Raw genomic sequence first — 24,745 nt, forward strand, 5'->3', positions numbered from 1 at the left:
AGCACTGGATAGACAAGTACAAAAAAATGAAATAACAAACTCTCCAGAAACTTAGGATAAAATTATAAATGTTTCTAGTATTTAAAGTCCTTCACAACCTGTCTCCAGTATACCTTCCCAGCTTTAATATACATTATTTCCTCTTTCTTTACTATATAGTACAGCCAAATTGGTCACCTTACTGTCCATATACCTATTGAGGCCTTACCACATCTTTGTACCTTAAAAGTAATCTTTCCTGAAGTCTTTCCTGAAGCCTGACATATCCACCACCATGTTCCAGCTGTCATTGTCTTCCTTAAAAAATTATCACTTATCTATTTTTGGGTGGAATAGGGAGGGGACATTGAACCAATTAATTTTTACCCCAGTTCAGCTGATGTAACATTTAGATACTTATGTATTTACAAGGTATCGATGACCTAGCATCTCTTTATTAAATGTGAATTATTTTAACTACTTTAATAAGAAAGTACAAGGCTTTGGTCCCTTGCTCTTGTAAAAATTGTCTCCCTGCCCCTTGCTCCAGCTTTAAGTATTTTACACTTGGAATCAGTTCAAGAATTCAAGACAGTCCTGGTTAGAGATAGCATAGTAGAGCAGAGCCCTCTCCCCTCCCCATGTATACACACACACACATATACACACACACTCACACAAAACTTGGAAAAAATTTGTTCTTCATGTTGTCAAGTACCCTCCGAATAACCCCCTATATCCAAGTCCTTTAGGGATGGAGATTCTCATTGATAGAGATAGAGCTAAGATAAAGTCACTGACTATTCTTCCCTCATTCACATCTCCAAAACTACAGAAGATGTTTAAGGGTATATAATAGAAGTGAACCCCATCACAGTCCCTTGTTCCAAAAGAGACTGCATTTTATTGTGTTTTCCACTTGTATATATCTGACCTCCAAGCTGGGCTTGTCATAGTAGATGAAGCTCTAAAGATCTTATCACATAGAAACGAAAAGGAGGTGATAGGAGAGGGAAGTAGACAGTTTCAGAATTTTCCAACTGAAAATAGGGTGTAAAGAGGAGAGCAAAAGAAGAAAGGGAGTGAAGTAAACAAATAACTATCCATGTTTATCATTTTCTTTAGATCTGAGAAGTTTGACACCCTAGAGCACTGGATTCAGAGTCAGTAGACTAGAATTCAAATCCTAGTTCTTCCATCTGTGCCACCTTGGGCAAATCTCTACTTTGGACTTTGCAATGCTGACCTTAATATCAGGTTTTGGCCGAGAGTTCTAAATCTATGATCCTATATTGTCTATTCATTATTTAAAATCTCACCCAGTTGGAAGTGAAGGAGCTACTCATGGTCCTGATAACATTACTGATTTGTACAAGAGTTGTGACCTTCTGTCTCTGATATGAACTAATTAGCTCCCTTTTATACAACTTGGTGGCTTCTTATTCCCAGGAGGTTTATCACATAAATGCCAAACTTAGCATAGACACCCAATGGCTTAGCACACTGAAGTTCAGAATTCTCAATATCAAGTACTCTGCTGACCTCAAGTTCCCTGATAGCTGGGATATGCTAGTCTGACATATAGTCATTTAACATTTTAAATTGTCCTACTTTCTTACATCCCCTTTAACTTCATTTGATGTTTTATATTTTGTATGGCAGAAGTTTATTTATTTATTTTTTAGAAAAATAAGCTTCTTCCAAAAGGTAGTAGTTTTGCTTAGGTGGTAATTTTGCATGTTTATTTTTCAGGGTGTGCCTATAAAAGTTGTTTTTCCTTTAAAAGAGCTCTAATTTTTATATATATACATATATATATCCTAAGATATATTAATATTCTAATGCAATGGATATTAAGAGATATAGCCAATATTCATAGAATCACAGTCTCATATTTGGAAAAAACTTGGTCACTGTCTCATTCAACCAACATCTAAAAAGAATCCTCTCTATAACATTTCCAATGAGTGGCTGCTTGACTCTTGCTTAAAGATTCTACTATCAGTCAACTATCTTAAGAGACAGCCCAATCCATTTTGGAACAGTTTTTCATAAGCTTTTTCTGACATCAAATCTAAAATTACATCTTGCCCTCTCTACTCATTGTTCCTAGTTCTTTCCTCTGAGACACAATAAAACAACTCTCCTCTCCCTTCTCTATGATAACCCTCCAAATACTTGGAGGCAGCTAACACATCCTCTGTAAGTCTTCTTTTCTCCAAGCTTAATATCCCCTGATACCAAAACTCATGACATTATCTTAATTCTACCTGTCCTCCTCCAGGGACATTATAGATTGCAACTACCCTTCTCCTCCTCCTAAACTGTGTTACCTGGAACTGAACACAATACTACAGTTGTGCCCCAACAAAGACTCTAATTATAGACTCAGTCTCCAAACTGAAGGAACTAAAGGTTATCTAATCCAACTAATACCTGAAAAAAGAATACACTGTGTGTGATTTTCAACAAATAGCTATATAACTTTCATTTGAAACCAGTTCTACTTTTCCTTTAGACTTTTCCACCTCCTTGTCACTCTTTTTTTCTCCATTCACCCATCTCTACTCTACCCCTATTTTATAATTTGTCTTTCTCTGTTACAATATAAGCTCCTTGAGTTAGAGATTGGCTTGTTTCCTTATATTTGAACTACCAATGTTTAACATAGTGCCTGACACATACTCAGGGTATATAATAAATGTTTTATCTTTCTACTGTATCTTTCTTCAAAGATGGATACCTCTGTGATAAAAGCCTAAAACTAAATTAGTATCTTTTGATTGTTATATAATGCTGTTGATATCTTGTGAACATGCGTCCACTACAACTACCAGATCTTTTTCTAAAATGAATATAGCCATGATGGTATGACCATGATGATAGTAGCAGGTCATATGTCTCTAACACCAAATAGATTCAAAAGCACTTTTGCTTCTCAAAATCTGATCTGGGTAATGCCATGTATTTTATAGATAGAGAAAGTGAAACTCAGAGGTGTGATGTGATTTGCTTACAATCCCAAACTAGTAAGGGGAAGAACCAAGTACTCAAAACTTTATTCTCTGATTCTAAGCTAAGAATTTTTGAAATAACCATTCATTCATTCATTCAGGAGTATTAATTAAATACCTCCTTTGTTAAAAATTCATGGTGTTAGGCAATGAGGATGCAAAGTTGGAAAACAAAGTACCTGCCCACAGGGAACTTCGATTCTACTGGAGAAGTCCTGAAATGTTAAGTGTTAGAGTCTAAAACTACCTTCATATAGTATTTTAAATGTTAATGGTTTAAAGCGTTTTCAAAGTTCTTAACATATATTATCTTACTTGATTCTAACAACCCCATAAAGTGAGTACTAATATTATCCTCATTTTACAGATAGAGATAATAACTAATAACTGAGGCTGAAAGATTAGGCAATTTACCCAAGATCACACATCTAGTAAGCAGTATCTGAAAGATAATTCAAACTCAGATCTTCTGACTATAAGTCCAGCATTCTAATTAGTATGCCACCTAGTATACAAAATAGAAATATATAAATGGAAAAAATGACTCTATTATACCACACTACCTATCAGTGGAGATATTTAGAAAAAGTATATACTTGCAACAGTGTAGTAATTTGTGAAACATATTACTCTCCTTGATTTACTCTCCTTGATTTCCTGATCCAGGCTTCAGATCAGACACTTCTTGGTAAAAAGTAGATTCTTTAATATTGGTTGGATGTATATCATTGAAAAATAACCCAACCAACAAATTACCAGTCACCTTATCTAATCTACCTCAATTTAGTTTTAAAATCTCATGAAGAAAAGATGGGGTCAATCTGAAGACACATCAACTCTTGGAATTTGACTAAGGAATTCAGGAATCATAAAGTCCAAAGGATTTCTACCACCTGAGAGGGTTTCCATACTTTATTTAGGAAGAGTTCATTTTTTTAAATTTGTATAAGCTTTTTTTTTGCAAAACAATGGGGTTAAATGGCTTGCCCAAGGCCACACAGCTAGGTAATTATTAAGTGTTTGATTTAAAGTCAGGTCCTCCTGACTCAAGGGCTGGTGCTCCATCCACTGTGCTACCTAGCCATGCCTGTATAAGCTTTTTTGAAATGTCAGCTATCATTACAGAATTTTCTCATTTCCTAAAATTATTAGCTCCATGTTGTTCAACAGCATCATACAAAACAAATAAGGGGATACTGGATTTTCAAACACTTGTTATGTTCAGGGGAAGAATGGGAATCATAAGGAAGATAATTCAATACTGCAGTGTATTTGTCATCTCAGTGATGATTTTGGCAGAGGGAAGTTAGGCATTTTGTGCCTCAAGAATGTCAAAGGTCCCAACTCTACTTAACTGTACATTCAAGTCAGATGGGGGATGAAACAAAGAGAAGTACCAATCACCAGCAAAACAAGGGACTCAGAAAAGTTAGGTAGAGGAAGAGCTGGGGAGAAAGGAGAAAGGAACAAAGAAACTGAAGGAAGTGACCAGGAAGAAGAGCTTGGAATACTGAAAGAAGAACAAAGGGAACAAAATAGTATGGTGAAGGAAATGAAAGGGAAAAGGAAAAATCAAGAAAAGAAAAAAGTACCATAGGAACAGTTCTGAAAAGGAGGAATCGGTGATGAAAAAATAAGAGATCAGAATTATTTGGAAGGAGGTCAGTATTAGAGGAGGGGTGGGGTGATTGGGCAGATTAATGTTGGAGAAAGGAAAGTTGGAGTTAATTAGCCAAGCATCTGCAGGGTGCTTAGTATCCGAGGAATTTTTTTTGTATTAATCACACTTCTACTGCTAGGAATTTTAGGGTTTATATGTTGCATATAACAAGTATATTAGAGCTGCAAAGGATTTTTACTGTTCTCATTTACAGAAGAGGATACAGGGATCCAGAGGTGTGAAGCAGATCACCCAAAGAACACTATAAATAATGGTTGCCTTCCAGCTAGCTTCCCCAGTCTTTTAAAGGTTAATACAGTGCCCTTCTTTCCACTTTTCCCGTGCTGCCTCTCAATGATCTAACTCCTTATGAGTATTCCCCCTTTCATATCTTCATGTTTATCACCATTTTTCATTTTTCTATGTTTTATGTTTACTCACTAAGACTTAGGATCTCTGTAGGCCATCACGATCACCCCAGTTGTACCATCCCCTAAGCTAGAATTTCACCTCTGGAATTCTGTCCAACTGCCTGAAAACCAGTCTGCCCTGGAGCTGGCAAGATTGGGGACTAGTCTTTGAATGGTTCCAGCCCCCATAGTCCCTCCAGTAGCTCCAAGGTCATATCCATCTACAGCACTGAGGAAGTGGCACCTATGGAACGGTAACTATTTAGTAGAATCTGGTAAAATACAAATCACTCATACTTATGTGGCACACATTATTAGATTGTGAGCTCCTTGAAGGTAAAACTGTTTGCCTCTTTTTTCTCTTCTTTGTTTGTAACATATCCCCAGTTACCTATCACAGTACCTAAACCATACTTAGATGTTTATTAAAAATTTTTCAACTTGATTTACCTTTAGGTTTAAGGTAACTTTCACAACTGCCCTGTGAGGTTAATGGTTGTTATTAGTACTGTTCTACATGTGAGCAAGCTAAGGTTCTAAGGCAGAGGTTCTTAACTTTTTGTGTTATGGACCCCTTTTGCACTTTGATAGTCTATCCACCCCTTCTCAGAGTAATGTATTTAAATGCATAAAATAAAATATATGAGATTACAAAGGAACCAATTATTTTGAAATCTTGTTAACAGAGTAGTTTCCAAATCTGTGATAAACAGATATCCCTTCTATGTCATGTCTTTTCTCTATCATGGTTTGAATATAACAAGAGTCATAAGAAATTAAATGGGAATTTTTAGGAGGTTTTCAGAAGATAAAGGTCAGCAGACAACATAGAAAAAAGTATTTTTAATTAACATTGACTTACATATAGCCTATGACCAAATATTTAACCCAAATTTTATAATAAAGTACAATAAACACCCTATAAAAGAAATAGAAAAAAATCAGATTTCATCTCTGATATGAAGGGAGGGTCAAAAAATATTATGTGAATTTTACATCATTACATAGGGTTGCCATGTCCCTAACCCTCATGATGTAGAAGGAATAACAACAGTACATAGACACTATGAAATCTGCCCACAGACCCTTTGGGGATCCTACTCTGATAGATTAAGCTCATAGTTACATTACTAACAAATGCAAAACCCAGATTTTCTAACTCCAAATGCAGCATGTGCTCTTTCCAGTGTTTCCCATAGCCCAGGAGCTGCTGAAGACAGAAGTGGTATGAGTAGTTGCATAGGACATAATAATGATCCCCCATTTGTTCTCTGACTTTCTCTAGGACAATCAGCCCCTGGAAAGCCTAATATCGAAAAGTGTCGTTCTCCTGAAAAGGAAACATTCACTTGCTGGTGGAAAACAGGATCAGATGGAGGAATTCCTACCAACTATACTTTGTTTTACAGAAAAGAAGGGTAAAGAAATTCTGTTTTCTCCTCATTTGTTCTAACTAGACTTAATCATCCTCAATTCAAATATAGTCTGCTAGTTGTGGGGTTGCCAGAGCAAGTCTTCCTCCTATTTCCTGAATTGACAGATGTCCTCTATCCACATTTTTTCTGTACAATTTCTTGAAATTTAGATGCACTTGGTATTTAATACTCATTGTCATTATATATTAATGAAGACTATTATTAGTAATGGGGCTTAAAGTATGATTCTCTCAGGTACTGCCTTTCCTGTATGTTCTATGAACTTTGGGGGGGGGGGTGCTTCATGCCTTTTATCACTAAAAAATTTTCTCATTTTCTAAAATTATTAGTTTCACATTGCTAGGATGTATAGAACTTAATTTCAATATCCATGCTAATAAAGGGAGTTTGGATTTTCAAAGTGGTTTTATATTCAAGGGCAGAAAGGAAGCTGTGAAGAATTTAATTTAATATTTCAGTGGATTTGTAATCTCAGGGGGGAAAGGTTTGTTAATTGATATTAAAAAATAAATAGGACAGAAAACAGTTCTGATTTCAACCTATCCTCATCTTCTTATCCTGTGGAATCTTTGTCCATGTCCTCAGTCTAGGGGAGTGAGTTCATTTAGCAAACAGGGAACCTTTACCTACCTCTCCTGATCTGATAGAGTTATCAAAAGAATTCACATGCTATCTACCATTTAGACCTCTTTTCAACTCACTGCATGACCTGCCCACCTAGTAGGATCTTTTGTTTTCTGAAAGGAAATACTTTGTAAAGGAAGATGTGAGGAGTTGATTTGAAAGTAAATAGGAAATTTGTACAATGGAAAGAATTTGGTGAAGAAGGTAATTTCAAGGATAAATAGCAAATATATTTTTTAAGATTGAAATATGCCCACATAGATACTATGTCCTCCTACCTGGGAATCAAACTTTCCATCTGAACACCGAGTTCAGTTTTCATATTTCAAGAATCTTTTCAGTGAAATATGTTTCACTGAAAAAAAATTCTATCACCTCCATGATATATCTTCTATTTAAATACATACGTTTAAGTATAAACAGACAGATGAGAAACTTGAATTTGTGAGTTCTCTTCAACATGATGATGACTGGCATAACCTTAAATATGCTGAGGTAAGAAAAGGTTGGAAAAAATGTTTGAAATTTTGTTATTTTAAAATATAGCAGACCTTATTATATGATTATTAAACATGCTCTCCTTACCTATTGACCATCATGTTTTCTTACCTTCTTTTGGTTTCTTTAGCTTACTTCTGTCCTTCCTAAAAGTACAGTAATAACTAACACATTGCTACAAATATGACCTAAGATAGAATGAAGAAACACTAGTACTTCCTTTGCTCTAAGCATTATACCTCCCTTAATGCTGTCTTGGATGACATTAATTTTTTTGATCACCCCTTCACACAGTTGCCTTGTCCTAAGCCTGCAGTACACTGAAAGACCCAGATCTTTTTCAGTGAACCATTCCTAGTCAAGTCTTCACCATCTTGTACTTGTGAAATTGACTTATTTTTTATTAAGTATTATATTCATTTATTTAAGGCAATGGGGTTAAGGGACTTGCCCAAGGGCATATAGCTAGGCAATTATTAAATGTCTGAGCCTGGATTTGAATTCAGATCCTCCTGACTCCAGGGCCAAGGCTTTGTCCACTGTGCCACCTAAGTGCCCCCAAATTGACCTTTTAATGCAAGCTTTACATTTATACCTATTAAATTTCACCTTATTTTGGTCATCTCATTGTTCTAGTCCAAATAGTAGCTATTTCTCCAAGCTTTGTATCATCTGTAAACTTGATTTCTATATGTTAATCCATAATCTATATCATCTACACCTTGACTCAAACCATTGAAAAAATTTTTGATCGGCTTAAGAGAAGCATGGATGTCTTAGACGCTGAACTAAAGATCACCCTTCAATTTAATTTTAACCCATTAATGAGTATGTTTTGGATCTAGTTATTCAGCCAGTTTGAAATTCAGTTATTTGTATTATTATCTAGATTATCTCTCTATATATAATTCACCAGCAGTGAATAAGAAATTGCATCAGATGCTTTTCTGAATTCTAAAATATCTAATGTCTACAGCATCCTCTCAGCTGCCTGTCTAATTAACCTGTCAAAAAAGGATATAAAGTTAGTCTTGTATGATCTTTTCTTGCTGGAGCAAGACAAAATGTTTTATTTTCTATTTTTTATTATACTTAGAGCACTATATAAATACTATCTACTACTACTACTACTACTACTACTACTACTACTACTACTACTACTACTACTATTATGCTGAAGTTATGCCAACCTTTGGTACTTATTGCCTATGTACATACAAACTATCCTCTTAATAATATGTTCTAAAATTTTACCAGAACTAGAAATCAAATTTATCTATTGACCACTATCTTCTAACAATTTTTTTAATGACTGAAATGATATCTACCCTTCTTCAGTCTTATGTCCCCAAATTATTTTAAAAATTACCAATAGTTGCTCAACAATCACACCTACTAGTTCTTTCAATACATAAGAAATGTTTGTCTAGGTGTGACAATTTAAACTCATTGAGAATGGTTAGAGGCTGCCTAACCATCTCTTCTCTTAGGTTGAATTTCGATTCCCTGTTAACCAATTTCTATTCCCTGTTAACCTCTTTTCCAATCTAGATAGCATCATCTTAAGAAGAAAAGAGTCAAGTAATTATGAGTTTTCACTGTAATTCCTTATTATCATTCATCCATTCCAAGAAGAAATTCTCCTCTTTTTACTTTTTGATCTTTCTCTTACCTACAACATGACTTTAAAAAAAAACCCATATTTTATTCTCTTTAATATTTATCATCAGTTTCTGTTCATTCTGATCTTTAGCACTGTCAATGCAAGTCTTATCATTCCTTTGTACTCATTTCTTCACTTCCTTCTTCATAGCCTTTCTCACACCTAGATTCCTCCTTGTCTTCCTCATCACATTCAATTCTGCTTTTGTCAACTTGAGGTTTTCATAAGGTTCTCCCCAGCCATTCCCACTCTTGCCAAATCTTTTCTCCTCTCTAATATTTTGCTATTTATAATTTCTAATTCTCATTCTTTATCTCTTCCACCCTGGTCCAGAAAGTCTCTTCCTTTAGGATAATTGATTTCCAAGAGCCAATAACATATTTCTAATGAGAAATTGGAAATACCACTCTAGAATTATTTTCCTAACTTTTTCTTTGGTTATTCCTTTCAGAGAGTCACTCATTCATGAATGTCCTGACTACAAAACTGGAGGTCCTAATTCCTGTTATTTTAACAAGAGACATACCTCTATATGGACAGTCTACGTCATCTGGGTCAATGCCACTAACCAGATGGGAAGGAATATGTCAGAGCCACGTTATGTGGATGTGACTTACATAGGTAAGAGGAAACAAAGCTTTTCAAATCATTAGCTAACAAACAAAATCTGATTTGAGTTCTCTTGGCCTCTATAAATATTCCCAAATAGTAAGATCAGATGATGCTTACCATCTGAACATGATTACCCTATTTTCCTTATTTGCTTGCTGTGCACTCTTGTACACACACACACACACACACACACACACACACACACACACACATACACTAGAATAGTTTCCAATAGTACTCTACTTCCAAGTCTATTGTTCTCAGTGACAATAAATTAGTAGCTGCCACTGCTCAAATTGGTTTTAATTTTAGGTGACTGGGAACTGGGAGAAGGAAATGATGATACAAGATTTACAGAAATGGATATAAGATCTATTGAGTTATTGAAAGAGATGAGGTCAAAATATTTAGAAAGGATGATAGACCCAGTGAATGATTCACCTCAACCATAGAGTGGAGGCACGCAAGAAGGGTCAATGTTTTGCCAGAGAGTCTGGAAGTTATAGAGGGAAAAAAACAAGAAAAAGAAGGGAGGGAGAGAGAGAAAGAATGAAGGAATTGGCTGGGAATGTGGCAGGAGTTATCAGCTAGTGGAGCTACCAGGAATTGCAAAGGAAACTTGAGAGGAGTCAGGGAAAATTGACCTGCCTTGGGGACAGTCTTTATAAAGATATTTTGGAAGGGAGTGTGTAGGCAAAGTTAATAAGGTTCTGCTGGACTCTAGGGCAGCAGGAAGTTATATTGCTAAGAGTTTAATGAAAAAAAAAGAGGAATGACCATCAGTTAAAATAGCATAGCTGGGCATGTACTGACCATGAAATGTTTCCTTTTGGGATGGGTCAAATATAATTTAGAATCATTCTTGTCCCTTGGCAGACAGGGGACAGTAAAGGACAGCTAGCTGGTGGTAACTAATAAAAAAAAATAGCTTGGTTGGTTGCCATCTTATAATACCCTCCCATGTGAAATGGGACATAGGTTTGGGTAGTTATCCAAAGAAAGAATATTTTCACCTGGGAATGAAAATGCCCCAGGAAATTTTCCTAAGGACTACTCACTATAATTAAGAGCAACAATTAATGGCCAAGATGCATTATTCTGTAGAGGAACTTGGAGCAGAAGAATGGGCAAAAATAATATGCAGCTGTGTCTGAAATTTCAGAGAAAGTCAAGGTTGTGCATCTTACCAGTCAAGTGGCTTCCCTGATAATGTCAAGAGGAGACCAAATAGAGACATAGCTACGTGCTTTAATATGGTTTTATGGAAGAGCAGGAAAGAGACATCAGTCATTAATGTGAGAGGGGCCAGAGTAAACAAAAGCTAAGCTATGACCCTGAATAGCTCCTCAGCAACCTTACTTCCTCAGGGAGACTTTCCTCTCTTTAAAGTAATTTCCCTTTCCCACTTAGTTCTTTTCTTTTTAAAATTTTTTTAACATGTAAAATTAAAGTTTTGAGAACCAAGTTTTATCCCCGCCTCCCCTCACACGGTAAGAAATCATATATAAATTGTTCATGTGAAATTATTTTCATATTAGTCATTTTGTATAAGAAGAAAAGAAAATATTGAAGACAAAAGAGAAGACAACATGCTTCAGATTGTATTCAATCAATATTTCTCTAGAGGCAGAAAAAAATCTAAGTTGTTTATAATTATTCATCAAATAATACTACTTTACTTTGTATGATGGTCCCTTAGTCCTGTTCACTCACTTAGTATCATTTCATGTAAGTCTCTCTCTTTCTGGAATCATCCTGCTTGTCATATGATACATAATAATATTCAACTACAATCATGTACCACAACTTGTTTAGTCTTCCCCCTATTGATGGGCATCCTTTCAATTTCCAATTCGTTGCCACCACAAAAGAACTGCTGTAAATACTTTTTATTAAAATAGGTCATTTTCTCTCTTTTTGGATGTCTTTAGGATATAGCCCTAGCAGTAGTATTGCTCAAACAAAGGATATGCAGTTTTATAGCCCTTTAGGCAAAATTCAAAATTACTCTCCAAAATGGTTGAATCAATTCACAACTCCACCAGCAATGCATTAGTGTCCCAGTTTTTTCCATATTGTGTCTAACATCTAACATTTTTCTTTTTTGTCATATTAGTCTCTGATAGGTGTGAAGTGATACTTCAGAATTGTTTCAATATTCATTTCTCTGATCAACAGTTATTTAAAGAACTTTTTCATGACTTTATATAACTTTGGTTTGTATATCTGAAAACTACCTATTCATATTCTTTTACCATTTATCAATTGTGAATGATTTATATTGTTTGTAAATTAACTTAGTTCTCTATAAGTTGGAGAAATGAGATCTTTATCAAAGATATTTGTTGCAAAATTTCCCCCACTTTTAAAAATTATCTACTTTGCATTTTGTAAATCTTCTTTGGTCTCAAATTCTTCCGTTATCCAAAAATCTGACATATAAATTATTCCATGTTCTCCTAATTTACTCATGATAACACCCTTTAGGTGTAAATCAGATACCTATTTTGGCCTTATCTTGGTTTATAGTTGTTCTATACCGAGTTTCTGTCACATTATTTTCCAGTTTTCCCAGCAGTTTTTGTCAAATAATGAATGTTTATTCCTAAGGCTTAGATCTTTGGGTTTATCATTCACTATATTTCTATGGTCATTAACTAAGATGCAAATTGTACCTAACCTATTCCACTAATCTAATTACCACTTTATAAAACAGTTTGAAATCTGGTAAAGGTAGAGCATTTTCTTTTGCATTTGTTATTTATTTCCTCGATATCCTTGACTTTTGTTCTAGATGAATTTTGTTATTTTTTCCTAGCTCTATAAAATAATTTTTAATTGTTTGATTGGTAGCCCTAAATAAATAGATTAGATAGAATTATCATTTTATTACATTGGCTTAGCTTACCTGTGATCTATTAATATTTTTCCAATTGTTTAAATATGACTTTAATTGTGAAAAAGTTTTTTATAGTAGTCTGGTAAGTAGATTCCAAGAATTTTATATTGTCTATAGTTATTTTAAATGGAACTTCTCTCTCTGTTCTTTTGCTGCTGGACTTTGTTGGTAATATATCAGAAATGCTGAGGATTTATGTGTAATTATATTGTATCCTGCAACTTGGCTAAAGTTGTCAATAATTTCAAGTATTTTTTAGTAGATTCTCTAGGATTTTCTAAGTATAATATTGTATCATCTGCATAGAGTGATCGTTTTATTTCCTCATTGAATTTTCTAATTCCTTTATTCTTTTTCTTTTCTTATTGCTATACATTTCTAGTACAATATTAAATAATAGGGTTGATAATGGGTAGCCTTTCTTCATCCCTGATTTATATTGGGAAGCTTCTAGCTTATTCTCATTGTAGATAATACTTGCAAATGGTTTTAGATAAATATTATTTGTCCTTTTAAAATAAGCTCCATTATTCCTAAACTATCTAGTGATTTTTTGTTTGTTTATTTGTTTTTAAGGTGTTTGAGGTGACTTGCCTAGGGTTACAGGGACTAGTAAATGTCAAATGCCTGAGGCCATATTTAAACCCAGGTACTCCTACCTCTAGGGTCACCTCCCTGGGGACTTTATCTGCTTCTAATTATCAGTCTCATAACATTTTAAATGTTATATAATGTCATTTATTTCATTTGGCAAATGTCTCAAAATAGAAAAAAAAAAGTAGGAATGTCTTTACTCCACAGAAATGCACATCATATTCTAGTTTTCAATGAGAACAATAGATAAAGATCATAATTCTCCCCATATGAAATAAAGATGAAAGCTAGAAAACTATCTAAAATAATCACTAAGTACATTTTAAAGAAGTAAACAAACAATTATGGTTTTGAATGATTTAAATATTAAAAATGTGTTAATGGATGTAATGTCAAACAGAAATGATGATTTAAAATTAAAAAGGGATAAATTCAGTGAATATGCCACCTAAATCAGCCAAGTTTATATTGTAGTGCAACTATAATTTTAAAAAAAATGATCAGAAATACAATTGTATATAAGGAAAAAAATACAAAATCCACAAAGCTGTCAGGTCATAAAATAAAATAGCACCATAGTTTACAGGTAAATCTGAGGCAATAAAAATGTGTGCTAATCTCCATTAAGTAGATATTCCTACAGAAGATATAATTTTTTGTTTATAAACAATGCAGTAGGCAAGATATTAGGAAAACAAGATTCCAAAAGATCTATCATCAGGAATGGTCACTCCTGCACACTCATATCTAGCAGCAAATAAACAGATTCCCTTTTCCTCATTAAAGTTTTAGACATTTCCTGACCAACTTTCAATAGTCTAGATGATGCAAGGGCCATAAATTCTTTAAGGTGATCTTCTGTGCTTTCCTTGTGAACAGTAAATTATGCTGTAGCAATCTGGTTGATGCTTTCTGCCAAACAACGTATGTTGTTGCAGTATCCTTCAATAGCAGGGCTAATCTGAGATGTAACATCACTGGCCAGTATGAGTAAAGAAACTGTCACGAAAATCATAGGAAGGCAGGTAATTTTATGTCCTTCTTCTGGACTAATGTTTTCTTATTTTTGTGTCAGCTTTTTTCTTAAAATATTCTTTTGTTACCTCTCTTTTTGTTTGTTTTTTTTTTCTTGCCTAGTCTGAAACCTGCTTAAACTTCCACACTCTACCATGTGGTAACTACAGCTACAATTTATTTGAATACTTCCATAGGACTGTGATCTCATTGAAATAAGATTTTCCCCTAATATTACACATCCATGCCTCCCAGCATATAGGAGTCTTATCTTTGTCTTCCAAAGGAATCTATCATCCATGCTAGCGGATGACTTCTGTTATTATTGCATGGATACCAATTGGCATATAGGCTGTCTATTGACTGTTCCTTACTCTTATCCTGTGACCAGGATGCATCTTTTCTGGTCATGAATCTCTCTCCTTTACCCAGATTTTCCTTTTAAATTCTTTGTTACTAATGTATTGTAGTGTTGTTATATCTGCCATGTGCCCCTCCATTACCCTTTGAGTCAGCCTCAACTGAGGATAAAATCCTTCAGTCTATCAGTATTCCATGATTCCATTTAAGGCATTCCAATACATTTTCCCTTTTATCCAGTGTGGTTGGAGACAGAACCATTTTTGTTAACCAAACAGTCTAGTTAATAGGGAAGGGGCCCCAATATCTCAAGTGTGTTATCCATGAATGACTAATTTCCAAATATTTACCATGCTATTTTATAATTCTGAAGTGGCAGTGGACAATTATATAGTAATCATTCAAAGACCAGACTGGTAAAATTCATTATCACAAGAGATTGATTACTACTAGATATTGATGGAATAGATTAGTGGTTTATTGACCACCAAGTACTAGAGAATGGTGGTCATTGGCCACTAGAGAATGAATAATTTGGCTAAGGCAACTCATGAAGACATCTAATGATATGGAAGTGCCATGTCAAGGGAGGGAATTCTCCCACTGATGAAACCTTGAAGCTTTGAAGTACTACATAAATACAAGACAATTAAATATTCTTGACATTAAAATTGTACTGCGTATAATTTCATTCTCCAATGATAATTCAGGAGGCACTTCAGAAACTGTGCTCCCTTATCATCTGAACATCAGTTACTCTGTTAAGTATCATTGTGCCCATTACAAGAGATCTACTTGATACAATAACAAACAAGATGGTTTTCCAATATTTCATAAAGGTCACTGAGACCCAGTGCTATTCTTAAAATGGATTATTTACCACTAGCCAATTTGGATTAACTCATTGTGTACTGGAGGCAATATCTTGAAATCCTTTTAGGGATGTAGGGGTGTCTGGTTGGTAGTCAGAATGGCAAAAAAAAGTATCTGAATTGTGATACTACTCAAAATGTTATCACTTGACCTTTCAAGTATGGATATTACATATCACGAAGACACCATACACCCTACCACCTATCCATTGATTATCAGTTGGAGTCCAAATGCAATTTTAAATACTGGGCCATATCTTTTTTGTCCCTGTATACAATAAGACAAAATCACCCAGCAAATAAGAAACACTCTGACTGGGATAAAGACAAGAAAAGGCAGGCAAAGGCTGAATGAATAAAAACCCATTTTTCTTAAAAGAAGTGCAAAATTAAACCCAGTAAAACCTATTACTAGAGTCATAGACAGGTCACTTAACATTATCGTGTCTGTTTCCTCAGGTCTAAAATGGAGATAATACCTTCAGGATCAACCTCACAGGATTGTAGTGAGGAACAAAAGGCATAATGCAGTAAAGTGATCTGCAAACTTTTTGTTTGTTTTTGTTTTTGCAAGGCAATGGGGGTTAAGTGACTTGCCCAAGGTTACACAGCTAGGTAATTATTAAGTGTCTGAAGTTGGACTTGAACTCAGGTACTCCTGACTCCAGGCTGGTGCTCTATCCACTGAACCACCTAGCTGCCCCAATCAGCAAACGTTTTAACACTATTCTAATATACATCACTTTGGTTGTTTTTGTTGTTGTTAGCCTATGATAAGTTAAGAAACCAGTGATTTCCTAGTGAGAGAATAAAACTAGCTCAAGGAGTGACAAGATAGAACTTCCACTATCAGAAAAATTGAATGCCAAATACAATTCACCAGGGATAACTTCTTTATAGAATATAATTCAGTATATATGAGGCCAGGACAAGTTAAAATGGATAAAAATTCAATTTTAGATTGAACGATTAGTTCAATAAATAGTTCTAGTAAAGAAGGATTCCAAAAGCAAAGAACTTTAATAGTGACAAGCTTGACCAAGAAAATTAATTCACCACTGTGTGCTACTTTAACTATTATTGACCCTGGAAAGGTAAGTATGTTAGTGAAAAAACATATTGATAATATAAAGTTTCAGCAATCCAATTGCAAACTGTTTCTCTGAGGGTATGTAAAAATAATTCAGTGATGATTATTTTTTTAAAGGTAATTTATTTTCCATTCAATTTGATATATTCAAGAGACAAATATAATGCCTAGTATTTCTATATACCAGACAACCTTTTAAGAATTAATATTTATGAATAATCCACAAAAGATTAAATAATATGTGAAAAAGTCATTATTTGAATATCCTACTCAGATTTTCAGGGGAATATTGTTTTATTCATTAATTCTACAATCATTAAATATTTGTTATGTACAAAATTTGTGACTAGGAATCTGGAAGATAAACAAACAATTAAGATGTGGTCTCTGCTCTCATGAATCTAAAATATTTCCCAGAAGTATATTTAACTTCCATCTTGTTCTAAGTAACCAATGTTAATTCATTAACAGATTGTGAGAGAATCTTTCAGACTTAACATTTCTTTGTCCTGTCTTATCATCTGTAAAAGTGAGGGTTTAAGACTAGCTGACCTGTCAGGTCTCTTTTGGTTCCATAACTATGATATGATATTAACTAAGTAAAGGGTGTGTTATAAATAATTGGTTTTCATACTTGGAAGCAGCTTGTAATTGTTTCCTAAAAATCACTTCATAATTTCACAAATACCATCTAGTCAAGTTTATTTTTTTTATTTGGGGGAGGGGGGAGAATAATCTAGTCAACTTTAAACTGCACTTCAACTTTTGGGACATCCTGACAGTCCTAGAGAAGATCATAGACATCTTGAATATTACTCTTCAAAAGGTCAATAGATCTGTGTTTTCATCCATCTAAATATTCCCTCTACTGGTGCAGTTTCCCTCTTATCCTTGGACAACATTCTCCATGATCCTCCACAGAACTCCCAGTGTGTTGGAAAGGATCCTCTGGATCCTTTCATTTTCTAGAAATTGTGAAATTCTAATTCATCCAGCATTATCAGAGCATTTATGTTATAAATGATTGGTTTCACCCTAGGGGGCAGCTTGTAATTATTTTCCCAAAAACATTGCATAATTTCATAAATACAATATAGCCAACTCTCTTTTTCCTCATAATTACTAGACCCAACATACTGTCAGCCTACAGTGTCCCAAATAGAAGTACCAGTGTGCTAACTCAATAGAGTTCCTCCAACTGCATGTCAAAATATGGACAATAAGTATTTTTCATACACTTAATTTTTTTCTGTATGGATTGTCATGTCAATCCCTTCTGGAAACTTATGGATCTCAGTGAGGTCTTATAATGTTCAATAACTTTAGCACAATGTCATTCACAAATGGGGGCATGTAGAGAGCCTTATCACCTAGAGAGAAACTCTCTTTCATTTGGATTTTTTATGGGATATTCTTAGGAAAATAGTGAATGCTGTTAATGAGCCAACTATGTCCATGTTATGCATTTTAGATACCAATAAAAAGTGGACAATAAAATAGTTATCTCTGTAGAAGCCTCTATCAAAGAATCTTATTGGATCATATGCTGCATTTTGCTTTACCCATGATTTTTTAAATAAACAAAAATAGCAAGGGTTTTTTTTTCCCTCTGTACCTTTCCATCAAGCTTCTTGACTCTAAAGATGTCAATCTACTATAAAAAATCCTTTATAAAAATTCAATCTTATCCCTTCTTATATTTCATAACAACCCTGGGACAAAATAGGTTTGCAATAGACATTATTTATCTGTTTTTAGAATAACTGGGTGACATTGTAGGTAGAATGCTCAACTTGAGTACAAATCCTCCCCAGTCACTTAGTTGTATATCCTGACAAGTTGCTTCCCATTCTCAACCTCAGGTTTCTCTTTTGTAAAGTAAGGATAATAATAGCATCTACTTCCCAAATTTGTTGTGGTGATTCATTGAGATAAGACATATACCACTCACTACAACTCTTAAAAGGCTATGTAAATGTGCTGTTATATAAATGTTAGCTATTTTTACTTACTCATCATGAGCCCTGAAAGATGAGATGATAAAGTGTCCCAAGAAAGAATAGTTATTTCCTCAATACACAATTGAACCAAATAACTTTTATTTGTACCTTTATTTATATCACCAAAGAAAACCTATGAGATATGCTTTCATGCAGTGACAACTCCTTTTGATGGAACAGTTTTGTTTGTCATAAGAATATCAATGTCTGATCAACTATAATAGACTGAGCTCTTGTCAGCAATACTGTTATCAAAGATAATTCTAAAAGACTTGTGATGGAAAATTCCATCCATATCCAGGGAAAGAACTGGGAGGCTGAATGCAGATGAAGGTTTACTAATTTCACCTTTTTAAATTGGCTTTTTGTTTTTTTTCTTTCTCAAGGTTTTTCCTTTTTGTTTTGATTCTTCTTTCACAGCATGATTTATATGGAAATATGTGTAGCAGGATTGTGTATGTATAACCTATATCAGATTACTTATTATCTTGGGGGGGAAGAGTGGGAGGGAAAAGGTTTTATAAAAATCTTTGTCGAAAACTATCTTTACACATAATTGGAAAAATACATTTTAAAGGGGGAAAACAGATTTCAATATCAATGTGATTTCATTCTTCCAATATAATATGTCAATTTGTTGGTCTTTAAGTAGTGATCTCACTGTTGTAGCACAATTAAGTTAAGGTCTATAGAGAATCTAAAAATATGTAATATTCAGCATTCTCTGCCCCTTTTTCAACCATTGTTACTACTGAAGCTGAGGGGACTACATATGAATGAGTGTACTTTTCTCCGTTTAATGGTTTGCCAAAAAATTTGTTGCCTAATGATCAGCAAATCACTGGTGATAAGTTTCTGTATTTAACTAAATTGGACCTAGCATAACTAATTCAATCAAACACTGGGACCATTTTTGAAGACTTTCCTGCATGAGAGAATCTATTAAATCTTATATGCCAAATATTTAGCTTTTGAGAAGTCAGGATGACTCCTCTGCCCTACTCCACAGTCAAACATATGTTTACTATACCTGTGACAAAAATTCTAGCTGAATGAATTGAACATTTTAGCATTCTTGCATCCATATATATATTATAAATAAATATAAACAGAGGACTTGCAAATGTGATATTGGGAAATGACTTTGAGAAGTTAAACCTTGAGCAAACCTATCATGAGTTACCACAGCATGATAAGGATCCAAGTAGTGGTAAAGCATTTAGGATGACCCAAATAAGTCTGAGCTTCTTTTCATCTACATTTTCTTGTCAGTATTATCATGGGTCAATCAGTCAATAAACATTTATTAAATACTTCCTATGCTAGGGACTATATTAATTGTTGTGGATACCAAAGAAAGGCAAAAGACACCCTTGCCTTAAAGGAGCTCATAATCTAACAATGAAAGACACCTAGAAAAAAGAGGCTGAAAAGGGTGTGGTAGGGGAGAAAGATGAAGTCCTTCAGTTGGTTGAGAAATCATGAGATGACTTTCTTGGGCATCTTCCTTGAATGAAAAATCTGAGAGAAATGCTCTACCATCCACCCTCTACCTTTTTCAAGCAGAACAACAGAGAAGCCACGGCAGAGGGTACTAATGAGGTAAGTTTCAGAGTCAATAGATAAAACTGGTGTGCTGATCACTTTGCTAAGTATTAATAATGGGAGTACAATGGGTTTATGGTCCTATATACAGAGAGCTTCTATACACAAAGAAGATAGCTAACAATACAAGGGGTAATAAATAAAATATCAAATGTTTAGCATTAGAAAGTATTAAAGGAATTCTTTTAATGTCCACAGTTGAACCGGACCCTCCCTTGAACCTAACTTTAGATGTTAAACGACAAGAAGATGGAACACCATTTCTGTGGTTGAAATGGTCTCCACCTGCCCTGGTTGATGTTAGGTCTGGTTGGCTAACACTTCAGTATGAATTGCGACTAAAACCTGAGAAAGCAGCAGAGTGGGAGGTGAGCCATCTTTTCTTCAGGCATTCCTGTTTTAGTATTTGAGCAGCTACCCATAACCGCTAACTTGGTTTAGTATCTTAGTCTAGTATTGAATTTGAATGACCATATGGATTTTGACATTTCCATTAGTAGAAGCAAATATCATTCAACATTCTGGGCTCCTCTTCTATGGGCATTTCTTAATCTGCCCTACTTTTCCCATTAGCTTCTGAACCCTATCTCCCCATGGGACCCAGAATGTCATAGGTTAGTTCCATATTTTTGTCTTCAGAATTTCAGTTGTATTATTCCACTATCAATACTAATGTAAGGATCTGATTTCAAAATGGAAGGGAAGGGGAAGAATGGATACCAAAAATGGATAAATGACAGGAAAGGGTGAGTCTATGATTTAGAACATCAGGCCTTTCCTGAGCCCATTTACCAGGACTGACTTCTCAGATAGTCAGGAACACCTCAGACTCTTGCTAGCAAAGAACTGAAGTGACTACCATTTACCATATTTCTCTCTAGACCCATTTTGCTGGTCAGCAGACACAGTTTCAAATCTTCAGCTTATACCTGGGACAGAAATATGTTGTAGAAGTTCGCTGTAAACCAGACCATGGCTCTTGGAGTCAGTGGAGCCCTGAAAGTTCAGTTCTGATGCCCAGTGGTAAGTTATCTTGAAACTTTTTGTGGGTCTTCCCAAATCAAATAAAGGTAGAATTTGAAGGTACCAGCACCAAAGGAAAAAAAGAGAAAAGGGGACTAAAATTCTCTATACTCAATAGAGAGACAACATGAAGGGCATTATTACTATCTATGTGATCAAACCTGAGCCCTGGTTTCTCTGGCAAAGTTACCTACAAGTATTTACTACGTTTGGAAGATGTAGAAGCAGACCCTTATGTCACAATTAAACCCTTCTATTCCAACATCCCTGAAGGTCCTGGACAAGAACATTTCTCAGATTGTACATCCCTATTAGAAGTTGTCAAAAGATGTAGAGTAATTGGCCAGTTAACTAAGCTATACATTTCTAGAGCTAGAATTATGGGCAAAGTGTTATGAAAGACAGTAGTTTACATTCCTATGAATGCCATCTTTGTGGTTGTGAATCTGTCATGTCCAACTCTTCATGACCTCACTTTGAGTTTTCTGGGCAAAGATTCCTTCTCCAGTTAATTGTACAGATGAAGAAACTGAGGCAAACAAGGTTACAACTTGTCCAGAGTCACACAGCTAGTATCTGAAACTAGATTTGAATTCAGAAAGATCATTCTGATTTCAAGCCTAGTGTTCTATCCACTATGCCATCTAAACTGCCATCTTACTGGTACCCCAAAAAGCAATGTGGAAACAGAAACCAGGATAAAGATGCTATAATGAGTCTTGTATAGTAAAAAGAGTGTTGGATCAGAGATGGAAGAACCTGAACTCTCATGCTGGCTCTACCATTAAACTTTGTGTCCTTGGGCAAAGTCATTTGATCTCTCTGAAATTTAATTTCCTCATCTGGAAAAATGAGAGGATTAAACTCAATGGCTTATACTGCTAATATCCGATGACTTTAGAATCCTATTGGTATCAAAATCCTGTGAAATTCAAAAGTTGTGGCAATTACAGCACTTTGATATTTCGTATCCTTGCTTTTAAGAAAAAAATTTAACAGAACTTCTAAACATTATTTCATTCAATTTGCCACTCAAAGGAATGGATAAAAAGAAAAGGAATAAACCTAACCCCAATATTTAGTGGAAGTGTCTCTCATTGGTTTGGAGTGTGATTTGTATGACTTAAGCTTTTCTCCTAACTATTTCTAGATCTCAAAATGAAAGACACAACGGTGTGGATCTTTGTGGCTGTTCTCTCATCTATCATTTGCCTAATAATAGTCTGGACAATGGCTCTGAAGGGTTACAGGTGTGTCATTGCTTTTTAAAATCCTGCCAGATCTTGATTACCTGAGATAATAGGGATAGAGAGAGCAGGGATAACTCACAGATAATCCAAACATCCCTTTTAGTCATTAGCTCTACTCTTCCTCCATAATTTTTTTTCTATCACAACTCGCAACAAATAGCAAAGTGGACTTCTTTGAATCTGACCTTTTCTCTCTCTGCTAAGTGTGGAAATGGTTAGATTTTAAAGTTAGATCTTAAAGCTAGAGAAACAAGTAGTTTGAGGAACCCATAGACTCATTCATCAGATCCCTGAGCAATTCAGGATCTGCTAATTTTATCAAAACCTGACCTACCATAGTTTGCTCTCAAATTGTCTCCATACCCTAAAGTTTTGCTTACAGGATTTTGATTGAACACAAAGTAGATACATTTGGGAATAATTTTAATCCTGTGGGGAGGGAAAGACAATGTTTATCTAACCTAATAAATTTTCTGCTGTTTTTATAGCATGATCACCTGCCTCCTGCCACCTGTCCCAGGCCCCAAAATAAAAGGATTTGATACCCATCTGCTGGAAGTAAGTGTCAATGAATGAGAACATTAAAAAATTCACAGACATATAAAGTATATTATTGTAGTAAGCTTTTCTTCTGCCAAAAAAAGTGAATGTCAACATCTTATAATTGTCCTTGTAGCAGTACTTTCAGAAACCTAAGACCTGAGATAGCAGCAATCAATTAATCAATCATTGAATATTTATTAAGTCCTTATGAAATTTTGGGCACTGGTGAAAAATACAAACAGTGAAACAATCCCTGATCACCAAGAGCTAATATCTAAATGAAATGTTCTATGTGATGGCACACATACAAGCCTTATCAAATTGCTTATCCTTTCAAGAAGAGGATGGGAAGAAGGGATGGAGAAAATTTGGAACTCAGATTTTTAAAACCTGAATATTAAAAATTGTTTTGCCTGGAATTGGGAGAAAATGAAGTACAAAAAAATTTAGAAATAGATGACATCCTAATAGGGGAGATAACTGATTCAAATAAAAATATGTACAGCATAAATCTAAAGTGAACAAATATAAATATATTCAGAATAGCCAAATATAGTACAAGGCAATTTGAGAGGGAAGACACAGGGAGGTGAAAGAATCAGAAAATTTTTCATGTAGAACGTGGAACCTGAGTTGCATCTTAAAAGAAAAGAGAGACTCAGTAACCAAATATCTGCCCTACCATAGGAGATTAAACAGAACACTTACAGTCTCCTTAGTACCCCTGAGAGCCTTGCTGCCCAAGAGGGATATGTATATAAAAAGGGGCAAAGATGAGTCAGCAACCTAAAAGTTGGCAGGAGATCTGGAGTGACAGGAAAGGTAGGAGGAGGGGAGAAAAATGGGTTAGCCCAGTGAAGTTTTAAATGCAAAATTCTCTGTCTTTCTTTGACTGAAGACCATAATAAAAAAAAAAAACCAATCCTCATCAAAAAGGTCTCCACTGAGGTATAATCCTGGCCACCACCTTAGTTTCTATTGTATAAAGGTACACAACCAGAACCCAGGAAAGCAGACTTATAGATACCATTGCATCACATTCATCTTGGGGTAAAATAGCATCACTTGGGGAGGAGTATAGTGAATGAAAACACCACCTTGGAGAGGTTTCAGCTGTTCTCCAGATTTAAAAAAAAAAAAACCTAAGCTTTTAATTATCCTTCAATAGGATAATTTTTTTAAAAATTTTCATTCTTATGATATTTTAAACCTTTATAGATCTGCTTCCACAAAGCACTTTCATGTACATTACTTTCTCATAAAATTCTAGGAGGAAAGCAATGTGTGTGTATATGTGTGTCTGTGGTGCGCTTTGGTGTGATTTCACTAGTGTAGAATTCTGAGTGTGGAAACTCTATACAATAGAGCAGCAATTCAAGTATAATTCATAATATTAGAGAGTTCCCCTATAGTGCTAAGGGGTTTAGTGCCTTGCCCAGCATGATCCAGATCTTCATGATGTCAAAGTTCTCCCTTTAGCTATTATATCACATTGCTTCTCAAAGCAGATTTTATTAGATCTGTCTTGTACTTGAGAAATGTAAGGCTTATAAATGTTAAGTGACTTGTCCACAGTCACATTGTTCAAAGGCAGATCCA

At 34.8% G+C, this 24,745-nt stretch overlaps 1 protein-coding gene across 1 annotated transcript in view; it reads left to right on the forward strand.

The window, feature by feature from the left end:
- The window catches only part of PRLR (prolactin receptor), a 37,984-nt gene that overhangs the window by 7,391 nt on the left and 5,848 nt on the right, over window positions 1-24,745 (forward strand). The window contains exons 2-7 of the mRNA XM_074207863.1: window positions 6,349-6,481; window positions 9,736-9,905; window positions 20,529-20,698; window positions 21,212-21,353; window positions 22,504-22,603; window positions 23,092-23,161. Coding sequence (XP_074063964.1) covers window positions 6,349-6,481; window positions 9,736-9,905; window positions 20,529-20,698; window positions 21,212-21,353; window positions 22,504-22,603; window positions 23,092-23,161 — 785 coding nt within the window. The remainder of the gene's footprint in view (window positions 1-6,348; window positions 6,482-9,735; window positions 9,906-20,528; window positions 20,699-21,211; window positions 21,354-22,503; window positions 22,604-23,091; window positions 23,162-24,745) is intronic.

The sequence above is a fragment of the Macrotis lagotis genome, chromosome X (genome assembly GCF_037893015.1).
Source record: "Macrotis lagotis isolate mMagLag1 chromosome X, bilby.v1.9.chrom.fasta, whole genome shotgun sequence".
NCBI lineage: Eukaryota > Metazoa > Chordata > Mammalia > Peramelemorphia > Peramelidae > Macrotis > Macrotis lagotis.